The sequence below is a fragment of the Acromyrmex echinatior genome, chromosome 7 (genome assembly GCF_024713525.1).
Source record: "Acromyrmex echinatior isolate Ae372 chromosome 7, ASM2471352v2, whole genome shotgun sequence".
In the NCBI taxonomy this organism is placed as follows: domain Eukaryota; kingdom Metazoa; phylum Arthropoda; class Insecta; order Hymenoptera; family Formicidae; genus Acromyrmex; species Acromyrmex echinatior.
Genome location: NC_141858.1, coordinates 3392068 through 3417067, shown reverse-complemented (window position 1 = coordinate 3417067; position 25000 = coordinate 3392068). Strand labels below are relative to the sequence as shown.

The 25000-nt window shown below is 32.9% G+C and overlaps 1 protein-coding gene and 1 long non-coding RNA gene across 3 annotated transcripts in view; one reads left to right on the top strand and one right to left on the bottom strand.

The window, feature by feature from the left end:
- LOC105152752 (Gustatory receptor 43a) overlaps window positions 1-10900 on the top strand; it is a 105521-nt gene extending 94621 nt beyond the window's left edge. The window contains exon 3 of the mRNA XM_087408233.1: window positions 6305-10900. Within this exon, the coding sequence (XP_087264359.1) occupies window positions 6305-6588 (284 nt within the window). The 3' untranslated portion in view covers window positions 6589-10900. The remainder of the gene's footprint in view (window positions 1-6304) is intronic.
- A 2117-nt stretch (window positions 10901-13017) lies between these two features.
- Window positions 13018-25000, bottom strand: part of LOC147908990 (uncharacterized) — a 140318-nt gene continuing 128335 nt past the window's right edge. Inside the window, exons 2-4 of one of the 2 annotated variants that reach the window (XR_015545790.1) lie at window positions 15358-16181; window positions 14586-15228; window positions 13018-14235 (exon numbers count right to left, since the gene is read on the bottom strand). This is a non-coding gene — a long non-coding RNA (uncharacterized LOC147908990). Of the gene's footprint in view, window positions 14236-14585; window positions 16182-25000 lie in introns of both variants that reach the window. The other variant, XR_015545789.1, reaches the window with a different exon arrangement.

The following is a 25000-nucleotide window of genomic DNA, read 5'->3' as shown; positions in this document are numbered from 1 at the left end:
TTTGCAATTGCAGCGATACGCTAAAAATTTTTATTTAAAAAGAGTGTGGGAACGTAGAGTGAGATGTACGTTATTTGTTATATTGTTGGCATAATAAAAAAAGGTTCGATAAAAAGGTTCGATTAGAAAGATTGATATGATCACTTTAGACAAACAAGGTTCGATATGATCAGAGTTCATTCTTATGATACGTGCCACTCCAATGGAGTTCTTCGAAGTATCTAAAAAAAAAAGTCCCCATTTTGGGATATGTAAAAAAATGTGGAGTACTATTTAAAAGAAGGACAATATTATCGCATCAGTCTCTCAGGCGGACAGTTATCGTTAAGTTCTCCGAGAAAAAAATCTCAAGCTATGAACTATTACGTTCCGATTCAACAGAATGAAGCATGCAGGTGACAGTAAGTTTGTGTTCAATTACATAAAAAATTTTGTGCACACATTTTATATATTATATATTTTTCTGCGTATCGCTTATTTTCTATTTCTTTTTACAGTGTATCTTCTCATTTGAAACCTCGCTATATCCCTTACATCTTGGGAAGGAGATACTCATTAACGCCTGCGGCTTATAAATATTTAAACATAGGAATCAGCGTAGGACTTGTATCCCATGTGGAAATTGCAATTGGTGATACTCGAGATAACTGGATAATCCTGCCTCACGCAACATGGAAGGCATCGACAGACGCGAGGATATTGAGCAGCTCTTGCGATCTGTAATTACGTCATCATCCTTAACTATTCAAGGTCTGAATGTGGAATTTTGTAAATTGTACATACAAAGTAAAATTATCATTATGCGATAAATGTTTGTACAAGGGGAAATCAATAAGTATCTGTGTTAGTAATGAAGACGCAAGCTTTTCACAAAAATTGTTTTTATTTTTCAACATCAACTCCTTTTAGGAAGATACACTTTTCCCAACGCTTCTGCCATTTTTTTAACCCCTAAGAAAAATACGATTTGTCGAACTCTGTAAAATAGGCCTCTGTTTCGGCGGTGACCTCCTCATTGGATATGAATTTCTTTCCATCGAGCCATTTTTTTTAAGTTTGGAAACAAGAAGAAGTCACAGGGAGCTAAATCCGGAGAGTACGGTGAATGTGACAGCAATTCGTAGCTCAATTCGACCAATTTGGCTGTGGCGACTGCGGAGGAGTGAGCCGGTGCATTGCCGGAACAATCGCAGCACCCATCGGGCCGACAGCTTTTTCATTCTCAAGTTATCATGCAAAATATTAAATACCGTTCCGTATGATACTAGCCTCTGCTACTTCATGCATTTTCGTTCGGCGATCAGCGAAAATCATGGACTTTCTCAACGATTTCCTCAATAACCACGTCTGCCGGACGGCCTGGGCGCTCCTCATCAAAAACAGACGAACGATCACGTTTGAATTTGTTGAACCAATACCTGACGGTTGTCATAGATGGAAGAGTTCCCATAGACGGCATCCAACTTTTTATTTCTTTGCACGTTTTTCGATCCGAAAATAAGAAACGAATTACAGATCGATATTGCTTTTTTTCCATTGTATCGGGAAACATCAAACACGCTCACTATGAATTGCTGTCAAATCAAGACTATTGCATGAATCACTCTGAAATTTTGTGGCGTCGTTTGAAAGATGGTAGTATATAGTACCAACTTGCAATGTCGCCTGTCTTGAAACACGGGTACTTATTGATTTGCCCTCGTATATGATGCCATTAACCTCACTTTTCATGCTTGATCGCGAACATTGTGTCGAGCATATATATTTAAGACTATCTCAGAATGTGTATAACACGAATGAGAAATTTAAATATTTTATTTCATATTTACATCAAGAATGTGTTACTAATAAACGCGATGTTAAATATGTTGCACAATATTTGTGATAAAAGTTCCCTTATAGAATGTGAATTGGTAGCTTTGGATTAAATTGTGTACCATTTACGTTACACGAATAAAAAAATGTGACTATTGAAATAAATATTAATAAATATTACTCTATGTATAAAATTATTCCTTTGTCCCTACATCATTCCTTCGTCATACTCCGTATATTAGTTGATAAGGAGCTCACAACTATTAGGTGTTGGAATTAATTCGTAGCGTTTTTTAATGAAAGAATGTTATTTATTTCACATGAGCATTAAAAAATACATTAATGAAAGTACTTCCCATCACTTGTAAAACGCTACGAATTAATTCCAACACCTAATAAAAAAAATAATGATTACATTTAGACGCTAAGTCATATTATTTAAAAATCATTAAATGAATACATCTTAATAAAATCGAGAAGAAAAGACAACGAGGGGAAGAATACAACGAGGGAAGAAGAGAGAGCGCGAATAGACTGCAACGAGAGGAAGCGAGAGAGCATGAGTAAGACGGTAGGTATAGGGAAAAAGCACTGCAACGGGAAAAAGAGAACGCGCGAATAATGTGGTAGGTATGGGACTGCAACAGGAGGAAAAGAAAGAGAAAGCATGTAGAGAGTAAGTATAGGGCCACAACGAGTTGAAGGGGGACCTTATAATGGGGTGAAAGAGAGAGAATAACAACAGTCTCCTGTCTTTCTCCCACGGTTTCCTCGCTCAGTGACATCGATTCCCTCTTTCTCGGTCCCCTCGCCATATGGCGTCAGATTCCCTTCCTTGAACATCACGTCTAGCAACGTATTTCCCCTCACTCTCGGACCCTCTCATACACATACATACATACCGCATATATGTATATGCATTAACACGAATTGATCCAGAAGTAGTATACCTATGTACGTTAATATTGTTAAAAATCTTCATTTGTAAAGTAGAGACTCATACTCAAGTAGCTTAACGGCCATCCTTTGCATAGTGTCAATGAAAAAGAATAATCGTAGGGTTCCTTTAAATTGAGATCAATCGCGAACACAGGCTGTCAACAAGTCGCGATTATTCTTCGCGAAATCTTCCTTTATCGCTCGTCATGTTAACACAACACACTAGACTGGTGTCAATCACCAGTCACACGGCTCTCTCGTCTGAAGGCATTTTCGTTGCGGTCCGACCACACTCACGAGGCACTCGATCCGTATTGAGAGCGAAATTCTAGCAATCTCATTTGCTGACTAGACAATTCAATCATTGTCCACGTGCTCGTGCGTGACTGTAGTTTCACCGATTACCGCGCCGTCATTCGTTTGCAGAGTCCAGTGACATGCGACACTGAAGTTGTGTGCGGATCGCATAAATTCGTTGAGTGTAAGGAGGCATCGGACGAGGCGGGTGAGATGTCGAAAGAAGAATGATCATCGCACTTAAAATTACCGTGCTCTATGCGAACCAACGTCTATGACATGCGGAATCGACTTCATCAATCGATACAGTGCTCTAATGAACGGTGACGGCGAGGCCTCTCAGAACCAATTGTCAGTCGCCGCGTTGCGGTTAAACAGGCAAAGCAGCCAAATAATTTAAACTGTAAAAGCATGACTTTTCTAGAAAGATCGAGTAAAAACGAAAATTGTTATTTCGCCGCGTAATCCTTCAGACCCTTCTAGAAAGGCTATTGTCTATACATTAGCGCGAGCGAAGCGAGCTCTTGCTCTTTGTTCTCGCCTCGTATATTAGCAGAAGCTCGTCTCACAATCGCGAATAAGTAATTTTCGTCGACGTCTCTTTAGTGTGATTTAATGCGCAATCAGATCCTTGTCTGTATCTGGAGATGTTTAAATAAAAAATGTTGTCTGAATTACATTACTTGATCTCTTTAAGACGAACTAAATTGTGCTGTTAAATTTCCTCGCTCCCTGTCAATTCGACGCGAACAACTTCAAAAATAGATACTGTATACTTACTAGCGTAGTGCCATCCGCAATCAGTATACTTATTCGAAATCAAGCATGGAATTTCATTGCAACGATTTGCTCCTTTTTATACTTATGTATCAACAACGTACGCAGACAAAAATCAGCAAATCTATTTTCTGCATAGCATCGCCTTATTAATACATTATTCATGTCAACATTGATCACTAAAATTAGTTGCTCTACGATAAAAATGAAATGAATAAAATTTTATAAGCGTAATAATTTCTTTATTTCTGCTTAGTTTTGCCCATAATATTTCGTACATTCTTTTATATATTTTCAAAAGTATTTGACTGATTTTAACAATTTAACAGAGTCGCTATTGTTGGTATTATTATTATTATTATTATTATTATTATTATTATTATTTAAAAAACTTATTTCAATAGACATTGCTGTACTGATACTGCACTATGACGAATTGTGTTATATTTGCCTTCGTCGATATCACGCGCAGCCAACGCGGTATAAGTCGAATATGGAGCGCGTATATAGAGGCAATTTTGTTCATATCTGAAAAATTACTTTTCGGAACTAGATTTTAATACATCGTTATTTTTAACGATGCTCTTTCATTTCCGATATGTAAAAATTAAAAAATTTTTGAAAACAAGGATGGAGGTGGGAGTAAGCATTAAATAAATAATTTTAAAAAATTTGTTTATTGTAGTTATAAAGTATTCTTAAAATTATTCAATTTTTATTCAAAAAATTTTTTCTATCTCGTATAGTTTCGAAAATATTCGCTTTGAAAGAAAAAGACCGATCTTTTTCAAGGTTTCCTCCCATTTAAGATGCTCAGCCGGTATAAAAAAAATACGTATCTCTTATTTTTATCCATAAAACATACTAAAACCTCATTTAAATCAGAGAGGGATCTTTCGTTGTGTTCACTTGTAAGGTTTAAAGTTTCAAAAGAAAGATTTATACCTCTATTAAGTTGGACTATCCTCCAGCGCAAATTGAGTTCGGGCATAGTAAAAAATTTAGTGGTATCTTATTGCTAATTAGTTGCTCTAGAGTAAATTTTGTTGCTTCAACCGTTTAGCAATAAAAAAAATGGATGGGTCTAACATAATAGCAACCTGGATTCCCCCATATTAAAAAATATACATATACAGAGCTGTAATATCAAAAAAAGGTACAACAGATTTTGTTGCTTTTTTGCTCCAAGATACTGCAAAGAAATATCAAAAAAATTACATTAAACAAATATCGATAAATAATCAAAACTGCATTGTCATGCGTAGCAGCGTTATGATTAAAAACTACATGTACAGAGTTAGCTGCTCACATGTTTTCACATAATTATTTTTCGTGTGCCATGGTTAGCAACAAAATTGAAAATGATCATATTTTGATAGTATATGTTACAAGGAACATTTTAGTACCAAAACATGTGAGTAACAAACTCTGTAGTTTTTGAAAAAGCAACAAAATTTGATGTATTTGTTTTTTTGATATTATAGCTCTGTATATATTTTTTTATTATGGGAGGTATAGTTTGTCATTAAGATGGACCCACCCATTTTTTTTTACTGCTAAATGATTGGGACAACATAATTCGCTCTAGAGCAACTAATTAGCAACAAAATAATACTAAATTTTTAACTATGTCTGAATTCAATTTGCATTGATGGGAAGGTCCAGCTTAATAGTAAGATTTATATCATATTCAAATGACGTATATACGAATGCTGAATAAATTCTCGGAATAGTAAGCAAAGCAATAATTGTGTCTAACAGTAGGTGTTCGATTTTCTAAGAGATAGCGTTGCAATATGTTAGATAAGGATAGATGCGTTTGAGCGAGATACAATAATATATAATAAGTATAAGAAATAAATGAAAAATGTCACTATTATCAAATTTGGAATTTAAAAAAGTCTGTCGACCTCGATCAAATTTAGCCGTCGATCCGACATCCCCTTAACTTCCCTAACAATTAATAAATAGTCAAGGAAAGGCTCCTAAAAATAATAGGCTACGAATACGCATTGAGTAGAAACCAGTAATCATATTTTACGTGCTTTTTATGATTATTACTGACTACTAGTAGAGATAAGGATACCCTCGACCAATTTTTAAAGCACTCTCAACATTTTGTTTCAACTAAATTCTCTTTGTTTAGAAATGTTATGCAAAAAATTGAATGTGTGTCGCATTTTTTGCTTATGATGTCACGATTCAATATGGCTGAGATAAGCCTTAAAAAATGAAATTTCAAACAGCATTATAGAAACTGTCATGTTATCTGAAAACATTTTCTAGTTTATATTTATATTCTCAATATTTTATTTTTAGCTTTTGTTTAAAAAACGTAGTTCAAAAACGAAGTGATATAATGATTTCGATTCGTCTATATTATAGCATTGATAATTTTTTTATTTTGATTCAGAAGTAATCTTAAAAGTGAAGCCTTTAAACTAGAATGTTTCTTTAAAGTAATTTTTTTTTCTAGATGGCAAAAGTTTCATGGACATCTCCCAATTGATGACAGTGCATGCATCATTATGTGACATAGTGATGCTCATAAACACTGCTTATGGTGTTGTTGCGCTTATGATTACAATCACCTGCCTAATACATTTAATCATTACACCGTATTTTTTAATAATGGAAGCTTATGGTAGACGTGAACCATTTTTTCTTGCGGTACAAGGATTATGGTGCATCTTTCATATCTGGAGATTATACATGATCGTACAGCCTACGTATGCTGCTACAACACAGGTCGGTTCATAATTTAAATAAATATTGTAAATAAATCAATTAAAATTACAATTTACAACGGTTAAAAGTAATTAAAAATATTACAGTTAAAAATGAAATTTCATAGTTTAAAAATCGACAGATATTTTCTATTTTCTGAAAGGAAAATAATTTAAATATTTTATAAATAAAATTAATAACAGATTACTGATAATTTAAATAAATACAAGATAAAAATGGATACATAATAAGGAGATAGGCATGAAAATTACTGCGCAGAATCAATAAATTTATACAATAAGCTAACGTAAAAATAACGTTGAAATAATGAATTAATTATTATATATATATTGGTTATTGCGAACAATATTACTTAAGCCTTCATGACCAACGATGAAAACGATCACACGGAATATTGGAGATCCGGATTAGATCCTTGGCCAAGATAATGTTTTTTGCAATATATTCTTTACAAAGATTTTAAGATATTTCTAATTAAATATGGGAGATCATTAATATTTTTAGATTGATTGCGTTGAAAGTCCAATTGTAATTGGCATGGTTACACTTCTAAGATAAATTAATTTAAAGAATATATATCTATTACGTTCAAACCCGTAGAGATTTTAATTTTATGATCCTACTGGAGAGAAGAGGAGCGAGAATGGTAAGGGTATCTGGTAGGACGCGGTCAGACTCTTGTCTCACAGATATCCGCACAGAAGCGAGTCGAACGCACCTTTTTTGTGTTCGCTTCCGGAATATGGGTCAACGTCCCGAAAAGACGCTGACATCTGTTTTCTACGAGCGGTGTGATCGTCGGTCAGAATTTCGAGGAATCTAATTCCTTTAACTCGGGAATGGACCACGTGCGATCTCTGAAAAGGACAAGATTAAACGACTATGATGTTTTTAGGATTTTAAAATTAAAGAACGAGAGAAAGATATAAAATTATTAGTAATGTTTATTGTTCCTGATCATTGTCAATCAAACAGAAGATAAAAAACAAGGTTATACCTCAATAAGTTTATTTATTACAACTAATTTACATATTACAAATCGATGCAATAATCTTTACTAATTAACATTTGACGACTATTTAACAATTATTTAAAATTTTATTACGTTAGTTGGATTAAATCATTAGAGAATGAGAATTCAGGGGAAACAGAGTACATTGGTTTTTGTTCATTCTATTTCTTGGATAATAACGAAAGAAGAAGGAAAGAGATTATAAAAGAATTCCACCGGGACTAAATAAGGGTTGGCGGAATCCGGAATAAATACTGGAATACATACTGGAATACAGGAAGATTGGAATACAGAGAAGATTGATCGGTAATTCCATGCTGGATTTCGTCTGCATCGAAATAATGAGGACCGACCGTAAAAGTTCCCTCGGCAATAGGTGCGGCAATAGGTGCGAAAATTGTCTGATGAGTGACTCAAACGAGTCACTCTCTTGGATGGAAATAGGATCTAGAAGGAAGAATTTCTTCTAGGAACGCTGTCGTCGGAGACGGAGTTCCTCTGAGGGAAAGTGGGATGGAAATGACAGATGAATCAGGTGTTACCGGAGGATGTCGGGGAAAATTCGTTCTGTTAGAGTGTCCGAAAACGCGGGTGACGGAGATCGAAGAGGAGGTGAAGGAGTTCGAGAGGGAGGTGAAGGAGAAGGAGGAGGTATCACCTCTAACGCGTTTAAGTGAGCAGGTATAGCCGGCGAAGCCAGTGGTGGCGAAGTTGGTGGAGGCAATGCGTCCTCGGCTAGGCAACTCCGATCTCGAGAGCTCTCAAGGTGCTCCTGGTATGCTTGGTTCAAGAGTTGGTCCCCGCTTCACGGAGGCCCGGCTTCTAAGCCAACTTTTGTAGGAACGGTTTAAGCATGGCACTATGGTTTAGCGTGGGTTAGGTTTCGTGATGAGTATACGGATATATATATATATATATGTCGAGATGGGACTTACTGCTGCTCTGCAAGGTTACGCTTTTGAGAATGACTGTCAAAGGTCTCTGTAATTGTCCAAGGGGAGAGTTGATCCAGCGGTTTGGAGAGTAACTTCGGTTACTTGAGTCACGAAGTAAACGAATAAGATCGCTCGAATTGATCGCGGCTCGCCAAGATCGGTGTAGTGGTTGCGGACCGGCAGAGTGTCGGCTAGCTGGATGATTTGTATAATCACGAACTGACAGAGTTTCGTGTCGAAGATGGAGCTGTCTATCTATAAAAAGCCTTCTTTTTATATTTGCAAGCTAGTGGTGCCGAGTGCAGGCCTCGTATATGATACTGGTCTAATCTAGGATTAAGGATATCGGTTGTGAAATGCGATACTGGCATATATGTCTAAGACAACTTTCGTCATCGATCATTTGACGGATGTTCAATAGTTTAGAGCCACATGTGTAATTTATTATCGACAACTGCTTGTAATTCTTAATCTATTTACTTCTTCTGTCCCTCGGAATAAAGTCCGTCTATTCGGCACTTGGTTCAAATTTTTAACCCAACAACTTCGTCCCGAGTGGATTATTAGTCTTAAAAAGGCGAATGTTATTCGACTCGCCACTATTGTAACTCCCTATGATAGAAACAGATGGTGTTACTTGTTAATAACTTTTATGGTGATGACGAAAATTCTAGTCGAAGAAAAGAACTGTGCAGTCTGGACGTAACATATTAATTAGTTCGATATTTAACTTTGACCGAAAGTGGCGTTTCTCGTAGTTAACCGGTGTACATACATAAGTGGTCTCGTTTCTAATTATTAATGTTTTACATTTATCAAAAAATATTTATTTATCAAAAAATAAATAATCAAAAGAGTATAGCGGAATAAGTATGTGAAATCTGCCCCGTACCAATTGAGCTCAAATTAATGTAGACACCTATGAGATGTAAAATTCCCTCAAAAGTTGAAATTGCATTTTTGTGAGAGTTATGGAAGGGAAAAGCAAACTAAAAATAGTGATTTCTCTCGAAAACGGCTGGACCGATTTTAATGAAAAAAATATATGATATAAATATTGAAGGTAAACATAGAAGAAAAAGTAACTGTAACAAAATTTTTTGTGATTTTTGTGATAAATAAAAAAACCGGTAAAAAAATTTTTGACTTTTCTATGAATTTTTTTGACTATATATGTATTTTAGTGAACAAAGGTAGTATAAAAGAAGGGCAAGGAGCCAATAACGTATAAAAGAATTATAATTTAGATAAGCAAACCTAATACATAAAATAAAACAAAACGTATAATAAATAAAACAATTAAAATACAATAAAATAAAACAAACGTTTCAACTCCAATTGAGTCATTTTCAATGCAATCTTACAATAATATAAATATCGTTCTAAATTAAAAATTCGTACATAATCTTACAATATTCTTACAATTCCTTAACAAAAAATTTCTTCTTTCTGTGTAATACGCTGTGAGTCATTTTTATCAAGAATTAACAAAGTCATAAGAAAGTTCTGGAAAAGTAACCGTAAACAAAAAGAATTAATATTAATCACATAAAAATTAAAAATATGATAATATACCTTAGTAAATCTGTTAAGAGTCCAATAATACACAACGAGAAAAAAATGTAAAATGTGGTCCATTTCGTGGTACAATAAAAAAGTCTTTTTCATTTAATAGGTTATTATAAGCAATTTCGCAAAGGTAACGAGCATCTGACTTAAACGATGTCACAAAACGAAATGTCAAACAGAAAAACATTATCGAGAACGGAAAACGGAAAAATAGGAGGAAAAGTATAGAAGATGTTAGAAAGGAGAAAGAGAATGTATAATGTCAAAATACAAATCCGGCAAAGACTCCGTGTCATTTTGTCTATTAATCCCATGCTTCTGTTTTTTAATCTGGATCATTTCAGATATCAACCTTTTGTTGTATGAAAGCTCTATATCTAATATTTCCACTTTATCCCATTTAAAGTTATGATTCTCCACCATACGATGGTTGGAAATCACTGATGGAGATTTTGAACTTATATTGATATCAGAAACATGTTCATGCAATCTGGTCTTTAATTGTCTTTTAGTTTGGCCAACGTAACTGGCATCACAATCCTCACAGGATATTCTGTAAACCACATTTTGATTCTGAACGTGTTCCAAATCATCCTTTCCTCTCCTTATAAAACTTCTCAATGTGTTAGGAATAGTAAAAGCCAATTTCCAATTAAACATATTAACAATAGGTATAAATCTTTCGGATATCGTATTAACATATGGAATCGTAAAAAACCTCCTTCCAGTGTCATTCTTATTCTTATTCAAATTATTAAACTTATTAATGTGATATTTTATTCTATTATGAATGGTCGAAAAAATAAAACGTAACGGATACCCATTCTGTAAAAAAATCTTAATAGCGTCAATCAAATTATTTTGTTGGAATTTCGGATGACATAAACAAAAAATCTTATCCACGACTCCATAAATCACACCTCTTTTATGACAAAGTGGGTGGTGTGAATGGAAATTAAGAAATCTACCGGAAAAGGTTGCTTTACGGTATATATCAAAAATGAGATTCCGTTCATCGATAATCAACATCATATCTAAAAAACTTATTTTTCCATCACCATGGTGAGCCTATCTCCATGGTGAACTGCAATCTAGTATGTAACGAATTAAAACATCCAAAATATCATAAATACTTTCAGAAGGAGCGGCTAAGATAATATCATCGACGTATGGGTAGTAAAACAGCAGACGACAAGGCAGCATTCTAATAGCCATCTTTTCAAAATCCTGCATAACAATATTTGCAACAACAGGTGGACAGCTCTCTCAATTCCATCTCTCAATTCTATCAATGTCACCGTTGCTCAAAATAAATTAAAGTACATATCCAAGATGGAATTGATACTTTCGGATAAAAATACATATGAATTAATAACTAAAGATCCTACTAAAAAACTTACGGGTGATTTACGTAACTTGCTTAGTAGGTGGAAAGGAAAAGGGTTAATAGATGACTTGACGTATCGGAGGATGCGTACGACGATGGGGTCATTCCTAGAGCTTATGGTTTGACGAAGATACACAAACAAAACTATCCGTTGAGAATTATTGTCTCATCGTTAAATAGCCTATTATATAATTTGTCATTATTTTTACATAACATTATTGCAGATTTTATACGGGAGACGCCTACTTTCATAAAAACCAGCTATGATTTGAATGTAAAGCTGGAATCAGATTCTGTTTTGTTTCCTTGGATGTATTCACTAATATACCTATAGATTTGGCATCTGATAGTGTGGTTGTGAGGTGGGATGCTATATCTAAGAAGACTAAGATTCCTTTGGACGAGTTTTTGATAGCCTTTCGTATGGTTCTGAATTCGACAGTTTTCATTTTTAATAAAAAAAATATATAAGCAGATTTTTGGGACCCCCATGGGTTCACCTTTGTCACCTGTTGCAAATATTGTCATGCAGGATTTTGAAAAGATGGCTATTAGAATGCTGCCTTGTCGTCTGCTGTTTTACTACCCATACGTCGATGATATTATCTTAGCCGCTCCTTCTGAAAGTATTTATGATATTTTGGATGTTTTTAATTCGTTACATACTAGATTGCAGTTCACCATGGAGATAGGCTCACCATGGTGATGGAAAAATAAGTTTTTTAGATATGATGTTGATTATCGATGAACGGAATCTCATTTTTGATATATACCGTAAAGCAACCTTTTCCGGTAGATTTCTTAATTTCCATTCACACCACCCACTTTGTCATAAAAGAGGTGTGATTTATGGAGTCGTGGATAAGATTTTTTGTTTATGTCATCCGAAATTCCAACAAAATAATTTGATTGACGCTATTAAGATTTTTTTACAGAATGGGTATCCGTTACGTTTTATTTTTTCGACCATTCATAATAGAATAAAATATCACATTAATAAGTTTAATAATTTGAATAAGAATAAGGATGACACTGGAAGGAGGTTTTTTACGATTCCATATGTTAATACGATATCCGAAAGATTTATACCTATTGTTAATATGTTTAATTGGAAATTGGCTTTTACTATTCCTAACACATTGAGAAGTTTTATAAGGAGAGGAAAGGATGATTTGGAACACGTTCAGAATCAAAATGTGGTTTACAGAATATCCTGTGAGGATTGTGATGCCAGTTACGTTGGCCAAACTAAAAGACAATTAAAGACCAGATTGCATGAACATGTTTCTGATATCAATATAAGTTCAAAATCTCCATCAGTGATTTCCAACCATCGTATGGTGGAGAATCATAACTTTAAATGGGATAAAGTGGAAATATTAGATATAGAGCTTTCATACAACAAAAGGTTGATATTTGAAATGATCCAGATTAAAAAACAGAAGCATGGGATTAATAGACAAAATGACACGGAGTCTTTGCCGGATTTGTATTTTGACATTATACATTCTCTTTCTCCTTTCTAACATCTTCTATACTTTTCCTCCTATTTTTCCGTTTTCCGTTCTCGATAATGTTTTTCTGTTTGACATTTCGTTTTGTGACATCGTTTAAGTCAGATGCTCGTTACCTTTGCGAAATTGCTTATAATAACCTATTAAATGAAAAAGACTTTTTTATTGTACCACGAAATGGACCACATTTTACATTTTTTTCTCGTTGTGTATTATTGGACTCTTAACAGATTTACTAAGGTATATTATCATATTTTTAATTTTTATGTGATTAATATTAATTCTTTTTGTTTACGGTTACTTTTCCAGAACTTTCTTATGACTTTGTTAATTCTTGATAAAAATGACTCACAGCGTATTACACAGAAAGAAGAAATTTTTTGTTAAGGAATTGTAAGAATATTGTAAGATTATGTACGAATTTTTAATTTAGAACGATATTTATATTATTGTAAGATTGCATTGAAAATGACTCAATTGGAGTTGAAACGTTTGTTTTATTTTATTGTATTTTAATTGTTTTATTTATTATACGTTTTGTTTTATTTTATGTATTAGGTTTGCTTATCTAAATTATAATTCTTTTATACGTTATTGGCTCTTTGCCCTTCTTTTATACTACCTTTTGTTTATTAATACAGAGCCTTTTTTATTACTTTTAATTGTATTTTAGTGACCACCTTTATATTTTCACGAAAATATTTTGAGATTTTCTACTTTAACATATAATTTTTTTAAATTGATTGGTGAAACGTAGTACAAATAACAATCATTCGCGTAACGCCGCGCTATGCTGTGCCGATTGAACGGTTACGGACACGGTGCATGGCAGTCATTGCCGTGAAACTTACATACTAATTATTATATCGATATTGCTCGATCGTCAACTGTTATAGGTCGAGCGCTGAGTGATTTGTTGCGGTTGACTCGATCTGTGGATCCGGATTCGATCCCATTTGCTCATATGCAATTGTTCGCGTAAGAACCAAAGAACGACTCTATCTGGTGATTGAGAGGGAAAATTCATTTAGGCAAATGAAAACGAGGCAACTTAGTGAATTTTTTTTTAAAGAAAAGATCATCCGATTATTTTGAAATTTAAGATACAGTTTATTGTTACTTTCTACATTAACGTTTTTTTTTGGAAAAAATTAAAAAATGGCGGAATTACAGTATAGTCTGTGCCGAAGGTCGCGAAACGAATTGTCAAATGGCGGGATTTCTCCAATTTTTTGTGATGGTCTGAAACAAAAACACAAAAGAGGTATTGTTACTAACATTTATAATTTCTCGTTAAACCTAAAAAAAGTGAAAAAAATTGAAAATTGAAGAAATTACACGTTTGTGAAAAAAAAGAAATTTTTAGCAAAATTTTTGCTCAATTTTGCTTTGAAAAAGTACTTTAAAATAATTATTTTGTGATACTTTTAGGTTTAACTAGGAATTATAAATATTATTAAAATGTGTGCTTAATTTCAAAGTGATTAGTGCAATAATTTTTGAATGAGATTTCCCATTAATTTTGAAAAAATAGTTTTGAGAAAAATGAGTTTAAAGTGTTTCGAGTAGTAGAAAGGTTTTCATCAACTTACTGGCTAGTCAGCAATCCCAGGCTCATACAATAGTCCTTCTGCTTCTTCATAAAACTCATTTTACTGCAAAAGTTGTTCCTTTCGGGCTATACGAGCCTCTTTAGTGCTATCCAAGCTGCGCTGCTCTTGCCTGTTTTTGTAGCAATGTACATATGTTTTATAATGTTGTTGTATGAACTTTTAGATAATCCGTCACAAATATCCATGAGCTTACAGAATAAATTAATCCCTTCCCTACCAGTACCTAAGAGACGTATAACAAATACGATTTAATTCATATCCAGTATTGATCAACGGTCCGGAATTTATATCTCGGTGACCACAACGGCACAATATCACAAGCTTGAATCCGAGGTCCCGATTCTTCTTTTCCCTTTGCTCAAAGCTTTCTCAAACTTCACTTTTTTTTACATTCAGAACAAATTACGAGATCTGAGAGAACCGTGAATACAGTAAATTTATAGTAATCAATCTGTAAGGATTCCAAACGATCACTGCTGGTGCTATTGAGTTTTCTTGCACTTGCACTTGCTTCAACTGTTTCGCCTTGCTTATTGTGAATTGATTACCGTGGAAATGTCTTTTACGTGGTTTCGATGTTCGGGAAGATACTTCTTTGCTTCCTTTAGGATATGACTTTTGTCTGAAACATTCTTAATTTAACATGGTGTTTCTGAAATATTTGAGTGGATCCTTTAAAATGGGATCCTGTTTATGTAGTGGCCATGCACATATCGGACACAAAGATTTTCATACGAAAAAAATCACTTACCAAGATATAATTTAGAGGCTGTTTCAAAACTTTATTATTTGTTAAAATAATTAGCTATTTGGTCTAAAGCGGTGGCAGATTTTAAAGTCTTATGTCTAATTTGATAAGTTAAAGTCCACTTTACAACAATAATATTTCTAAGGTTGAATTCGATTTTGCATTCACTTCCTGCATTTTTTCGGTGACTAATAACACATGTTACACATTGTTATTACATAGAACGATTTACATAAAACAACAATAAAAGCAACCTGAGCAAACAAATTTTACATGCTTTTCATTTATTATACTTTCCTTTAACACTTATCTTCAAATTGATTTGATATTTCAGCTGGCTTAGAGCCTATTTGACTTGCTCTTAGGCTATTTTTTACTAATAGTCTATTTAATAAACAATGTTTGTCATACAAAGCCTAGAGAACCTCTTTTCGATTCTTTAGAATATGATATATACTAAACATTCTGTAAATTTAATAAAAAAGAAAGATATTTCCAAATTCACTTGAAAATAGAAAACAATAACTTCCATCCACTTTCACCAGAAAACTTTTTCTCAATCTCTGTTCGAATTTATATAAACCGAGCTGGAGTTATTCTGAACAGAGATAAAGGGAAAAAATTTACAGATTATACACGTTTAACAAAACATTAAAATATTGATTATAAATAATGTTTAAAAAGTCAGACTTATTAAATTGTACTTACATATATTATACATCTCCAGTAAATTCATAATTTCTTCCGCAAGTCTCAGTTTGTCTTTTTGCCTCAGATCATTCTTTGGACTTTTTCAGATACATTACCTTCCTTACTTATTCAATATACTGTTCAAAATAACAAAAGTACATCATTTTTTAAATAAAATTTATAATTTTTAAGATGTGAAGACAGCATAAGCATATTATACTATATGCACGTTGGAAAATACAACTCACACTTTGGATATTTTATGGGAAGGTGAACAGGAGATGTGTGAAAATTGTAAAGTAGAAGTGCTTAGTTTATTAATAAGAGACTGAAATTCTAAATTAAACACAGTCTCCGTATTAAAAGGAATAGAGCTTAAAGAGGCAAAGAGGCATTATTCAATTGAGAAACAATTACCTAGAACAGTCAGCAGGAAAAAAATTCTATTAATAAGTATTCTTGAGACTTCCACGGGTGCTTTCTATATAAAAATTATGCATTTCGCGAGTTTCCTCCGTGTCCAGATCCATTCTTGGAATGCCAACGTTTCCTGAACCTTGCAGTCCACTTCATCAGGGCGAGGAGCAGCCTGATACTAAGCTGTTCTTCCGGGCCGTCCCTTTTATATTACACTACTTGATGGAGTGATGGGGGGAAAGAAGAGAATTGTGAGTTGGGGGAGAGAGGAGGGGGAAATTTGTGGGTCTTCAATAACCGAGAGAATGATTTTCCGTATTCTATTTATGTTGTAAACTTAACAATCTAAATAGAGATAATGGCTACAATATAAATAAAATATGGAAAACCGTTCTTCCAGTTATTGAAGATCGACCAATTTCCCCCAATTCTTCCCCTCCCCCGTCCACACACAATTCTCTTCTTTCCCTTTACCACTCCAACAAGTAGTGTAATATGAAAGAAGGAACGGCCCGGAGGAACAGCTCAGTATCAGGCTGCTTCTCGCCCTGATGAAGTGGACTGCAAGGTTCACGAAACTTTGACATTCCAAGAATGGATCTGGAAACTCGCAAAACGCATAACCTTTCTTTTACGCAAAACGCATAACCTTTTGTTATCAAGTTATTTATATCTTCTAAGAGCAAGAAAGCTTCTTCGTCAATTTCTGAGTTTACAAGGAAAAGAAAGAGAATGAGATTATGCAATTATTGCAACTATACATGTACAATATGCGGTCGCGTTTTTGTTTGCGCCTCCCAATGATATATTATTTTGCCAATTTCATATTTGCATTTGCATCACTTACTTTTGAATATGTCCAAATAAGAATCTAACTCTTACTTTTTGAAGTAATTTTCTATTTTCTTATTCATACGTTTTCCTGATTATTAAAATTATCTATGATGCTAGAAATCGATCCAAAATCTCAGACAGAGAAAGAATTAACAAATTACATTTGAACAAATTGGTTACATGACTAATGCGATTGGTCAATTCTTTCTTCATCCGAGGTCTCGGACCGATTTCTAATATCGTGGATATCGCTTCATAATTTTTTCGGCATCTCCATTAGAATAATCGATATATTGTATTTTATAAAAAATTAGTTAAAATTTTAACCAACGTAACTACTCTATGTTATTGCCATTAGGCAAAGCATAAGCTATTATTGAGCGCCAAAATTGCCGGATTTGTCTGTCAGATCTTTTCGTTTATAGTAACAGAGAGATCGTTTCTTGTCATAGTTCACTATCACCTCACTTCACGCACTTTGTGCGAATAATCGAATAGTTTGCTATAATGGCAGCATACTCGAAAAGAAAATTTTAAATTCTTCTATTTGGCCCTATGGGATCACTCTTGTTACCTGTGGTTGCAAATATGGTTATGCAGGACTTTGAAAAAATGGCTATCGGAATGCTGCCCTATCGACTGTTATTTTATTATCAATACGTTGACGATATTATCTTAGCTGCTCCCTCTGAGAGTATTAATGATATTTTGGATATTTTTAATTCGTTGCACACTAGACTGCAGTTCACTATGGAGAGTGGCATTGATGGAAAAGTAAGTTTTTTGGATACCATATTGATTATTGAAGAACGGAATCTTATTTTTTATATATACCGTAAAGCAACTTTTTCCGGTAGATTTCTTAATTTTCATTCACACCATCCACTTTGTTATAAAAGAGGTGTAATTTATGGAGTTGTGGATAAGATTTTTTGTTTGTGTCATCCGAAATTCCAATAAAATAATTTGATTGACGCTATTAATATTTTTTTACAGAATGGATATCCTTTACGTTTTATTTTCTCGACTAGTCATAATAGAATTAAATATCATATTGACAATATTATTAGGTGTTGGAATTAATTCGTAGCGTTTTACAAGTGATGGGAAGTACTTTCATTAATGTATTTTTTAATGCTCATGTGAAATAAATAACATTCTTTCATTAAAAAACGCTACGAATTAATTCCAACACCTAATAGTAGTTTGAATAAGAATAAGGATGACACAAAAAGATTTTTTACGATTCCATATGTCAATATAATATCTGAAAGATTTACACCTATTGTTAACATGTTTAATTGTAAATTGGCTTTTACCATTCCTAACACATTAAGAAATTTCATAAAGAGAGGAAAGGATGAGTTGGGACACTTTCATAATCAAAATGTAGTCTACAGAATATCTTGTGAGGATTGTGATGTTAGTTACGTTGGCCAGACAAAAAGACAATTAAAGACCAAATTGCATGAACATGTTTTAGATATAAGTTCGAAATCTCCATCAGTGATTTTTAACCACCGTATTGAGGAGAATCATAACTTTAAATGGGATAAACTGGACATATTAGATATAGAGCCTTCATATAATAAAAAGTTATCTGAAATGGTCCATATTAAAAAACAGAAACATAGAATAAACAGACAAAATGACACATAGTCTTTGCCTAAATTGTATTCTAACATTATACATTCTCTTTCTCCTTCCTAATATCTTCTTTCCTTTTCCCCCCTATTTTGCCGGTTTCCGTTCTCGATAAATGTTTTTTTTCTTGACATTTCGTTATCTGAAAGTTAGATGTTCGTTACCTTTGCAAATTTGCTTAAAATAATTTATAGAATAAAAAAACTATTATATTGTACCACGAAATGGACTACAATCTACTTGCGTTTTTTTCTCTTTTTTTATTAATGGACTCTTAACACATTACCGATATCACTGACAAAATACATTATTATACTAATTATTACTCATTTTTATGTAGTTAATATTAATTCTTTTTGTTCACTGTTACTTTTCCAGAATTTTCTTGTGATTACTTTGATTCTTGATAAAAATGACTGGCAGCATACTACACGTAATGAAAAATTTGATATTTAAAAATTATAATAATATTGTAATAGCATGTGCATATTTTTGATTTAGAAAGATGTTGATATATCAAGACTATATTGAAAATGACTCGATTGAAGTCGAAACGTTTGTTGTTAATTGTTTATATGAATTTTTAATGCTAATTAAAATTCTTTTATACATTACTGGCTCTTTGCCCTTCTTGTGTACTATATTGTTTTATACGTACAGAGACTTATTACTATTTATTTATTTTACATACATATAAATAGCGGTAACATATGACGATATGGACAAATAATAATACACAATGTCATGACGAATTTCCATCTGCGTGAGGAAAGTGCTTAAGATTCATCATTTTGTCTGTAAAATAGGTAACGATTTGTTAATCCTCATAAAATTGACTAGAAGGTATCAATAATAGTTTAATTTTTAAATTAGAATCTGAAAATTCTTGTTCTACATAACTTGCAATATGATAATTGGCGCTGCAACCATGTTGTATGATGTACCTTCACAAGATGAAAGAACACATTTATTCACATTTATATTTTTGACGGCTGAATTTAATGTCAGATGTATGTAAATTCTGCGTTTTACTGATATTTTATTGAAGATGGCCAGATTGTGGCCAAAACGTCTAAAGATTTTTTATTAATGTAATGATTTATTAAATTTCACAAACAATATTTAGTGCTGTGGTTTTGTTTCTCTGCTCCTCTTTTTGTATGTTTTGATTTATAAACCACGTTTGTTATGAATATCAATTAAATTAGCCAAACTAATATCCAAACTATTTCAAAATTTTCTTAATATAAATTACGAAAAATATTATATAAATCGGACTTTCAAACTTTAAAATAATAAATAACAATAAAATTGAGGGCTAAAAATAAAAGGGTAATGAGAGTCGCAGACTAATCAGCGCAGTTGGTAGTATTTAAGTTCTTGTGAATATCCATTTGATATTCACTATGTTTACATGTGTATGCAGTATATATTTGTACGCTATCTGGTAATATATTTTATCTTAGTAAAAAAATAATTTTTTAATATTATTACATGGTGATTATTAATTTTCTGATTTAATTTATCTTTATTATTTTATATATATCCTATACGTTTTATTAATTACAATTAATTTTTGAAGACACATCATCGGTGAGATTTGAACCTATGATCCCTAGAACAATAGTTTAATACACTAACGTTGAGCTAATCGCACGCATGTGAGCAAGTCATCGTCAACGCTATACTACTACAATAACTATTCTTAATTTTGTGCCTTTACTAACATATTATTAATACATAAAGAGATTAAGCAATGACATATATTAACAGACAAACAATTGAGAACAAAAATTAAGACGCAGTAATTAAAGCGTTGTACGTTAATAATGTATTTCGAAGACCTTACAATAAATATGATGAAATCAAACGTTTCAGCTTCAGTTCAAGCCATTCTCAGCGATGTCCACATAAAATTAAAAATTATTCACATTGAATAAGATCTAAGTCCGCAGCTACGGGAACCTCTTCAAATTCAAACTTGCGAAGCATCATCGTCACTTAGTTGAATAGTTAAATGATCATCGCTGCGAATCATAAGAAGATTAGAAACAAGATTAGAAAAAGTTAAAATCATGCGTTGATATTTGTTAAATAAGCTAGGAAATGATAATGACAAAGCGATTTATTCATATTTCGAAATGTATGTACAATGTACATATAAGAGCACATATGGACATTCCGATATGTACGTGAACGTACAGTGTATATACCATATCCGTCAGTAAATGTACTTGGCAGATCCATAAATGTTTGTTCATCCGATATACATCAAGAGCACATTTCTAAATATCAATTGATGTATATAAATTAATACAGCATAACATTCATCTACTTATATATCCTTTATTTGTATATTTATCAGGAGTCGTGGTAGCATTTCCCGTCAAGTATATTTTTGTAGGAAGGTAGAAAGCCAATGCAAGCCAGCACAGGTTGTTGATGTGCAAGAATACCATATATTTCAGAATGAAATAGAATTACATTTCGATCCTTATTATTGAATCATCTTCAATGTAGTTTTTGAAAAAATTTCATTGTGTAAATTTAAATAAGTTCAGACCGCTTACTATTTCGTCAAATATAATAAATATAGAACTTTTCTGTCGTATTTAACTGAATACTCAAACGAATTACATTATCTACAATACAATAACATAAAAAATAAAGGACATAAAATACTAACACAAAAAATATTAAAGAAATTGGATAAACTTACATTACATATTGACGATGGTCAGATAAGACAAGTAATTTCAAAAGTGTGTGAAGAGATCAAAACGAAATTGTCGTTACTAACTTGAGGAATAATACAATAAATAAAAGGAAAACGAAAAAAGTCAAACAATTATAAAAACAAATTATTAACTATAAAACTTGAAAAAAATCTTCTTTTTAAAATAAATCAGGGTATAAAGAATCTAACATTTCAGTATACTCTTGTAAATTTAAACCATTTTCCTATTCTTTAATATAAATAGACTCTGAGATTAATCGTTTGTTGTAATTCTTTTCTTAGTCTAAAATGCTTCTTTATTTAAAAATATGAGACTGCCTATAGAGGAATCCCTTACATAATCTTGCGACTTTTTATATAAAATTTTGGATGCTAACTTAGAAAAATCTTACGATTACATAAAAAACAGCTTTCTACTTGTGAATAATCTTACTAAAGAACCCCGCACAAAATCATAGGATTTTGGCCCTCGATGAAATTGGCTGAAATTTTAGTATGTTATAGTTCTCACTGATCAAAAGTGTTCATAAGCATAAAGTTTGAAAATGACCAGTTTTTTTGTTATAGCCGTTTATAATTTTATTTTATGCACTCATTTTTATTATGTATTTAGATTTTGCTAGATTTTTACGACTCCTCTCATGCGTATCATTTGAAATGCATGATTTCATTTACCTTTCATGTGCGAAGTGCTTGATTATTACGACCCGAATGTTTATTTCCTCGTGTGAAGTTCCATGTACAAAAAAATATCAAGCACCCCAAATGTGAGAAGCAAGAGAATTCACAAAAATCAAGCACCTTAAAGGAATGAAACGCCCGTTACATCCACGTCGTTCATTTCGGGTAACTCTGAGAAAGGGCGAAAAACTAAAATCATAAATGTACCATTGATATACAAACAGACACATATGAAACGTCGATTTTTACGCATTGATCAATGAAAGGATAGCTAATCCTCCGGAGAAACGGAACCCTTCATCTTCGTAAAGGAAATTCTAGGATCCTTTTGCCTTTTCTCTTGAAGCCTTGAGTACTTGGTTCTTCTTTTTTTTGGATAGGGGAGAGATCCGACTGTACCGCAGTACCTCTACCCCCAATCCCGCCTCGGCATTTGCCTACCGCGGAAAAACCATGGTTCAAAAACCGCGAGAGGGGCGGTCTTCTTAAAAAAAAAATTCTAATTTTCCTTTACCCGCCTTCGTCGCGAAGCCACCGTTGAGATTTCTCATTTCTGAGGATCGCCGACGAACTTCTTCTCGATGTAGGTCCTCCGATTCTCTTTCCTCCTTATCGCTCGCACGAATCCATCTCAAGATCACTCTCTCTCTCTCTCTCTCTCTCTCTCTCTCTCTCTCTCGGATTCTCTCTGTGTAATTGAAAAAGTCATTATCGCGCAGCTTATATTGTACAACTTCAGTCTCAATCCTCCTAATTCTCAGAAACAAACTTTGTCAAATAGTCCAAGATGGCACGTATCTTCTTTGGATCCGTAGTGATCCCTTCTGTTGATATTACATGATCTAAGTATTTAATTTCCTTACTTAAAGAAAATTCCTTTGGATTTACTTTCAAATTTACCTCTTTTAACCGGAGAAAAATCTGTCTACAATTTAATAACATTTCCTCAAAGTTTTTTTCAAAAATAATTATATCTTCGAGATAAACTAAATAAATTTTATAAAGAAATTCTCTTCCAGAAAATCTGTTCCATTACTCTTTCAAATGTTGCAGGAGCATTACATAATCCAAAAGGCATAACTCTAAATTGCCATAAACCGTTACCGAAAATGTTGTTTTCTCTTTATTTTCCAGACGAACTTTTATTTGCCAATATTCACTTTTTAAATCTAAAATAGTGAACCAAACGTTACCTGCTAATTGATTGAGGATATCGTCTATACTGGATAATGAGTAGGAATCACATTTATGATTATTGCATTTATCTTGTGATAGTTCACAAAAAACCTTATTGTTCCTTCCTTTTTTTTAACTAACATCACTAATGATATCCTATTAGATTCTTCAATAACTCTTTGATCTTTCATTTCCGAAATAATTTTATTCATTTCCCCTCTCATTGGATTACGTTGAGAAGCCTGCTTTATGGGGAAAAGATCTTACATGTTTATTATGTGCTCCCCGAACTTACAATTTTCTACAAAAATCTCATTAGCAAATAATGAAATTCATTTAGAAATTTGGCAAAGCTTTTTCTTTCAGATTCATTTAAATAATGAAAGTTTTCTTTAAATAAAGACATTAAACTCGTCACAACATGTTCAATGCGGTAACAATCAAAATTAGCATCAATTTCATCAAATGAAATTGAGAAAAATGGGATCAAAGATATTTTACAAATTAAATAATTTGAGAAAATTGATTCCTAAAATACAATCATCATTTATTTTAGCAATTAACATTGAAACTTCCAGGAAATATTTCGCAAGTCGAACTTTGACTATAGTTTTATATTTGACTATAATCTGTTTTCCCATGGAGTCCTTGATATTGCAATTATTTATTTCTAATCTTAATACATCCGATTCGATAGCTTTGATTTATTATGGAAATATCGGAGCCCATATCGATTCTAAAAATACAAGGTTTATTTGCCTCATTCTTACAGCAAAATTCCCGTAAATTGTGCTTAATTCTATTCATCCTGAAAAGACATAGATTAGCATACAAATTATTAATCAAAGAATATTGATCGTTAGCACAATCATTTTTATTTTAAATTTTATTAAACCTGAAAGAATAATCATTAATACATACATTGTCAGTAACATTACAAGAACATTGGTTAACCATAAAATAATTATTTTTCAGAGTTATTTCTACTTTAGTCGAGCTTGCCCCGACCAGCTCGACTATTCCTTGTCTTCGTCTTGCCCGGACACTCAGAGCAAAAGTGACCCTCCTTACTACATTCCCAACATTCCCTCTTATTACTGACTTTCGTATCGTTTTTGGTTTTAAACAAATTCCTGTTATTATTTTCTCTGTCCTTTTTTCTTTACTATCTTTAATTTGTTCTCTTTTTTTTTCGTTGAAATATTTTCTCTTATTGCCAAAATTATTTTCATGAATTAATTTTACAGCCCTTTTAACCGCTAGTCTAAGAGATTCCTCCATTTCCTCCAACTGGAGGGTTCTTTTCATGAAGTTATTCGATAAGGCGGAGACAAATTGGGCACAAACAATTTTATCCCGAATCGGATGTGCACACTCCGAATAGACGAACTGCGACAATCTTTCAATATCCGCGCCCAACATAGCCAGATTTTTGTCGAATTTCTGCTTTCTATTCATAAACTGTGA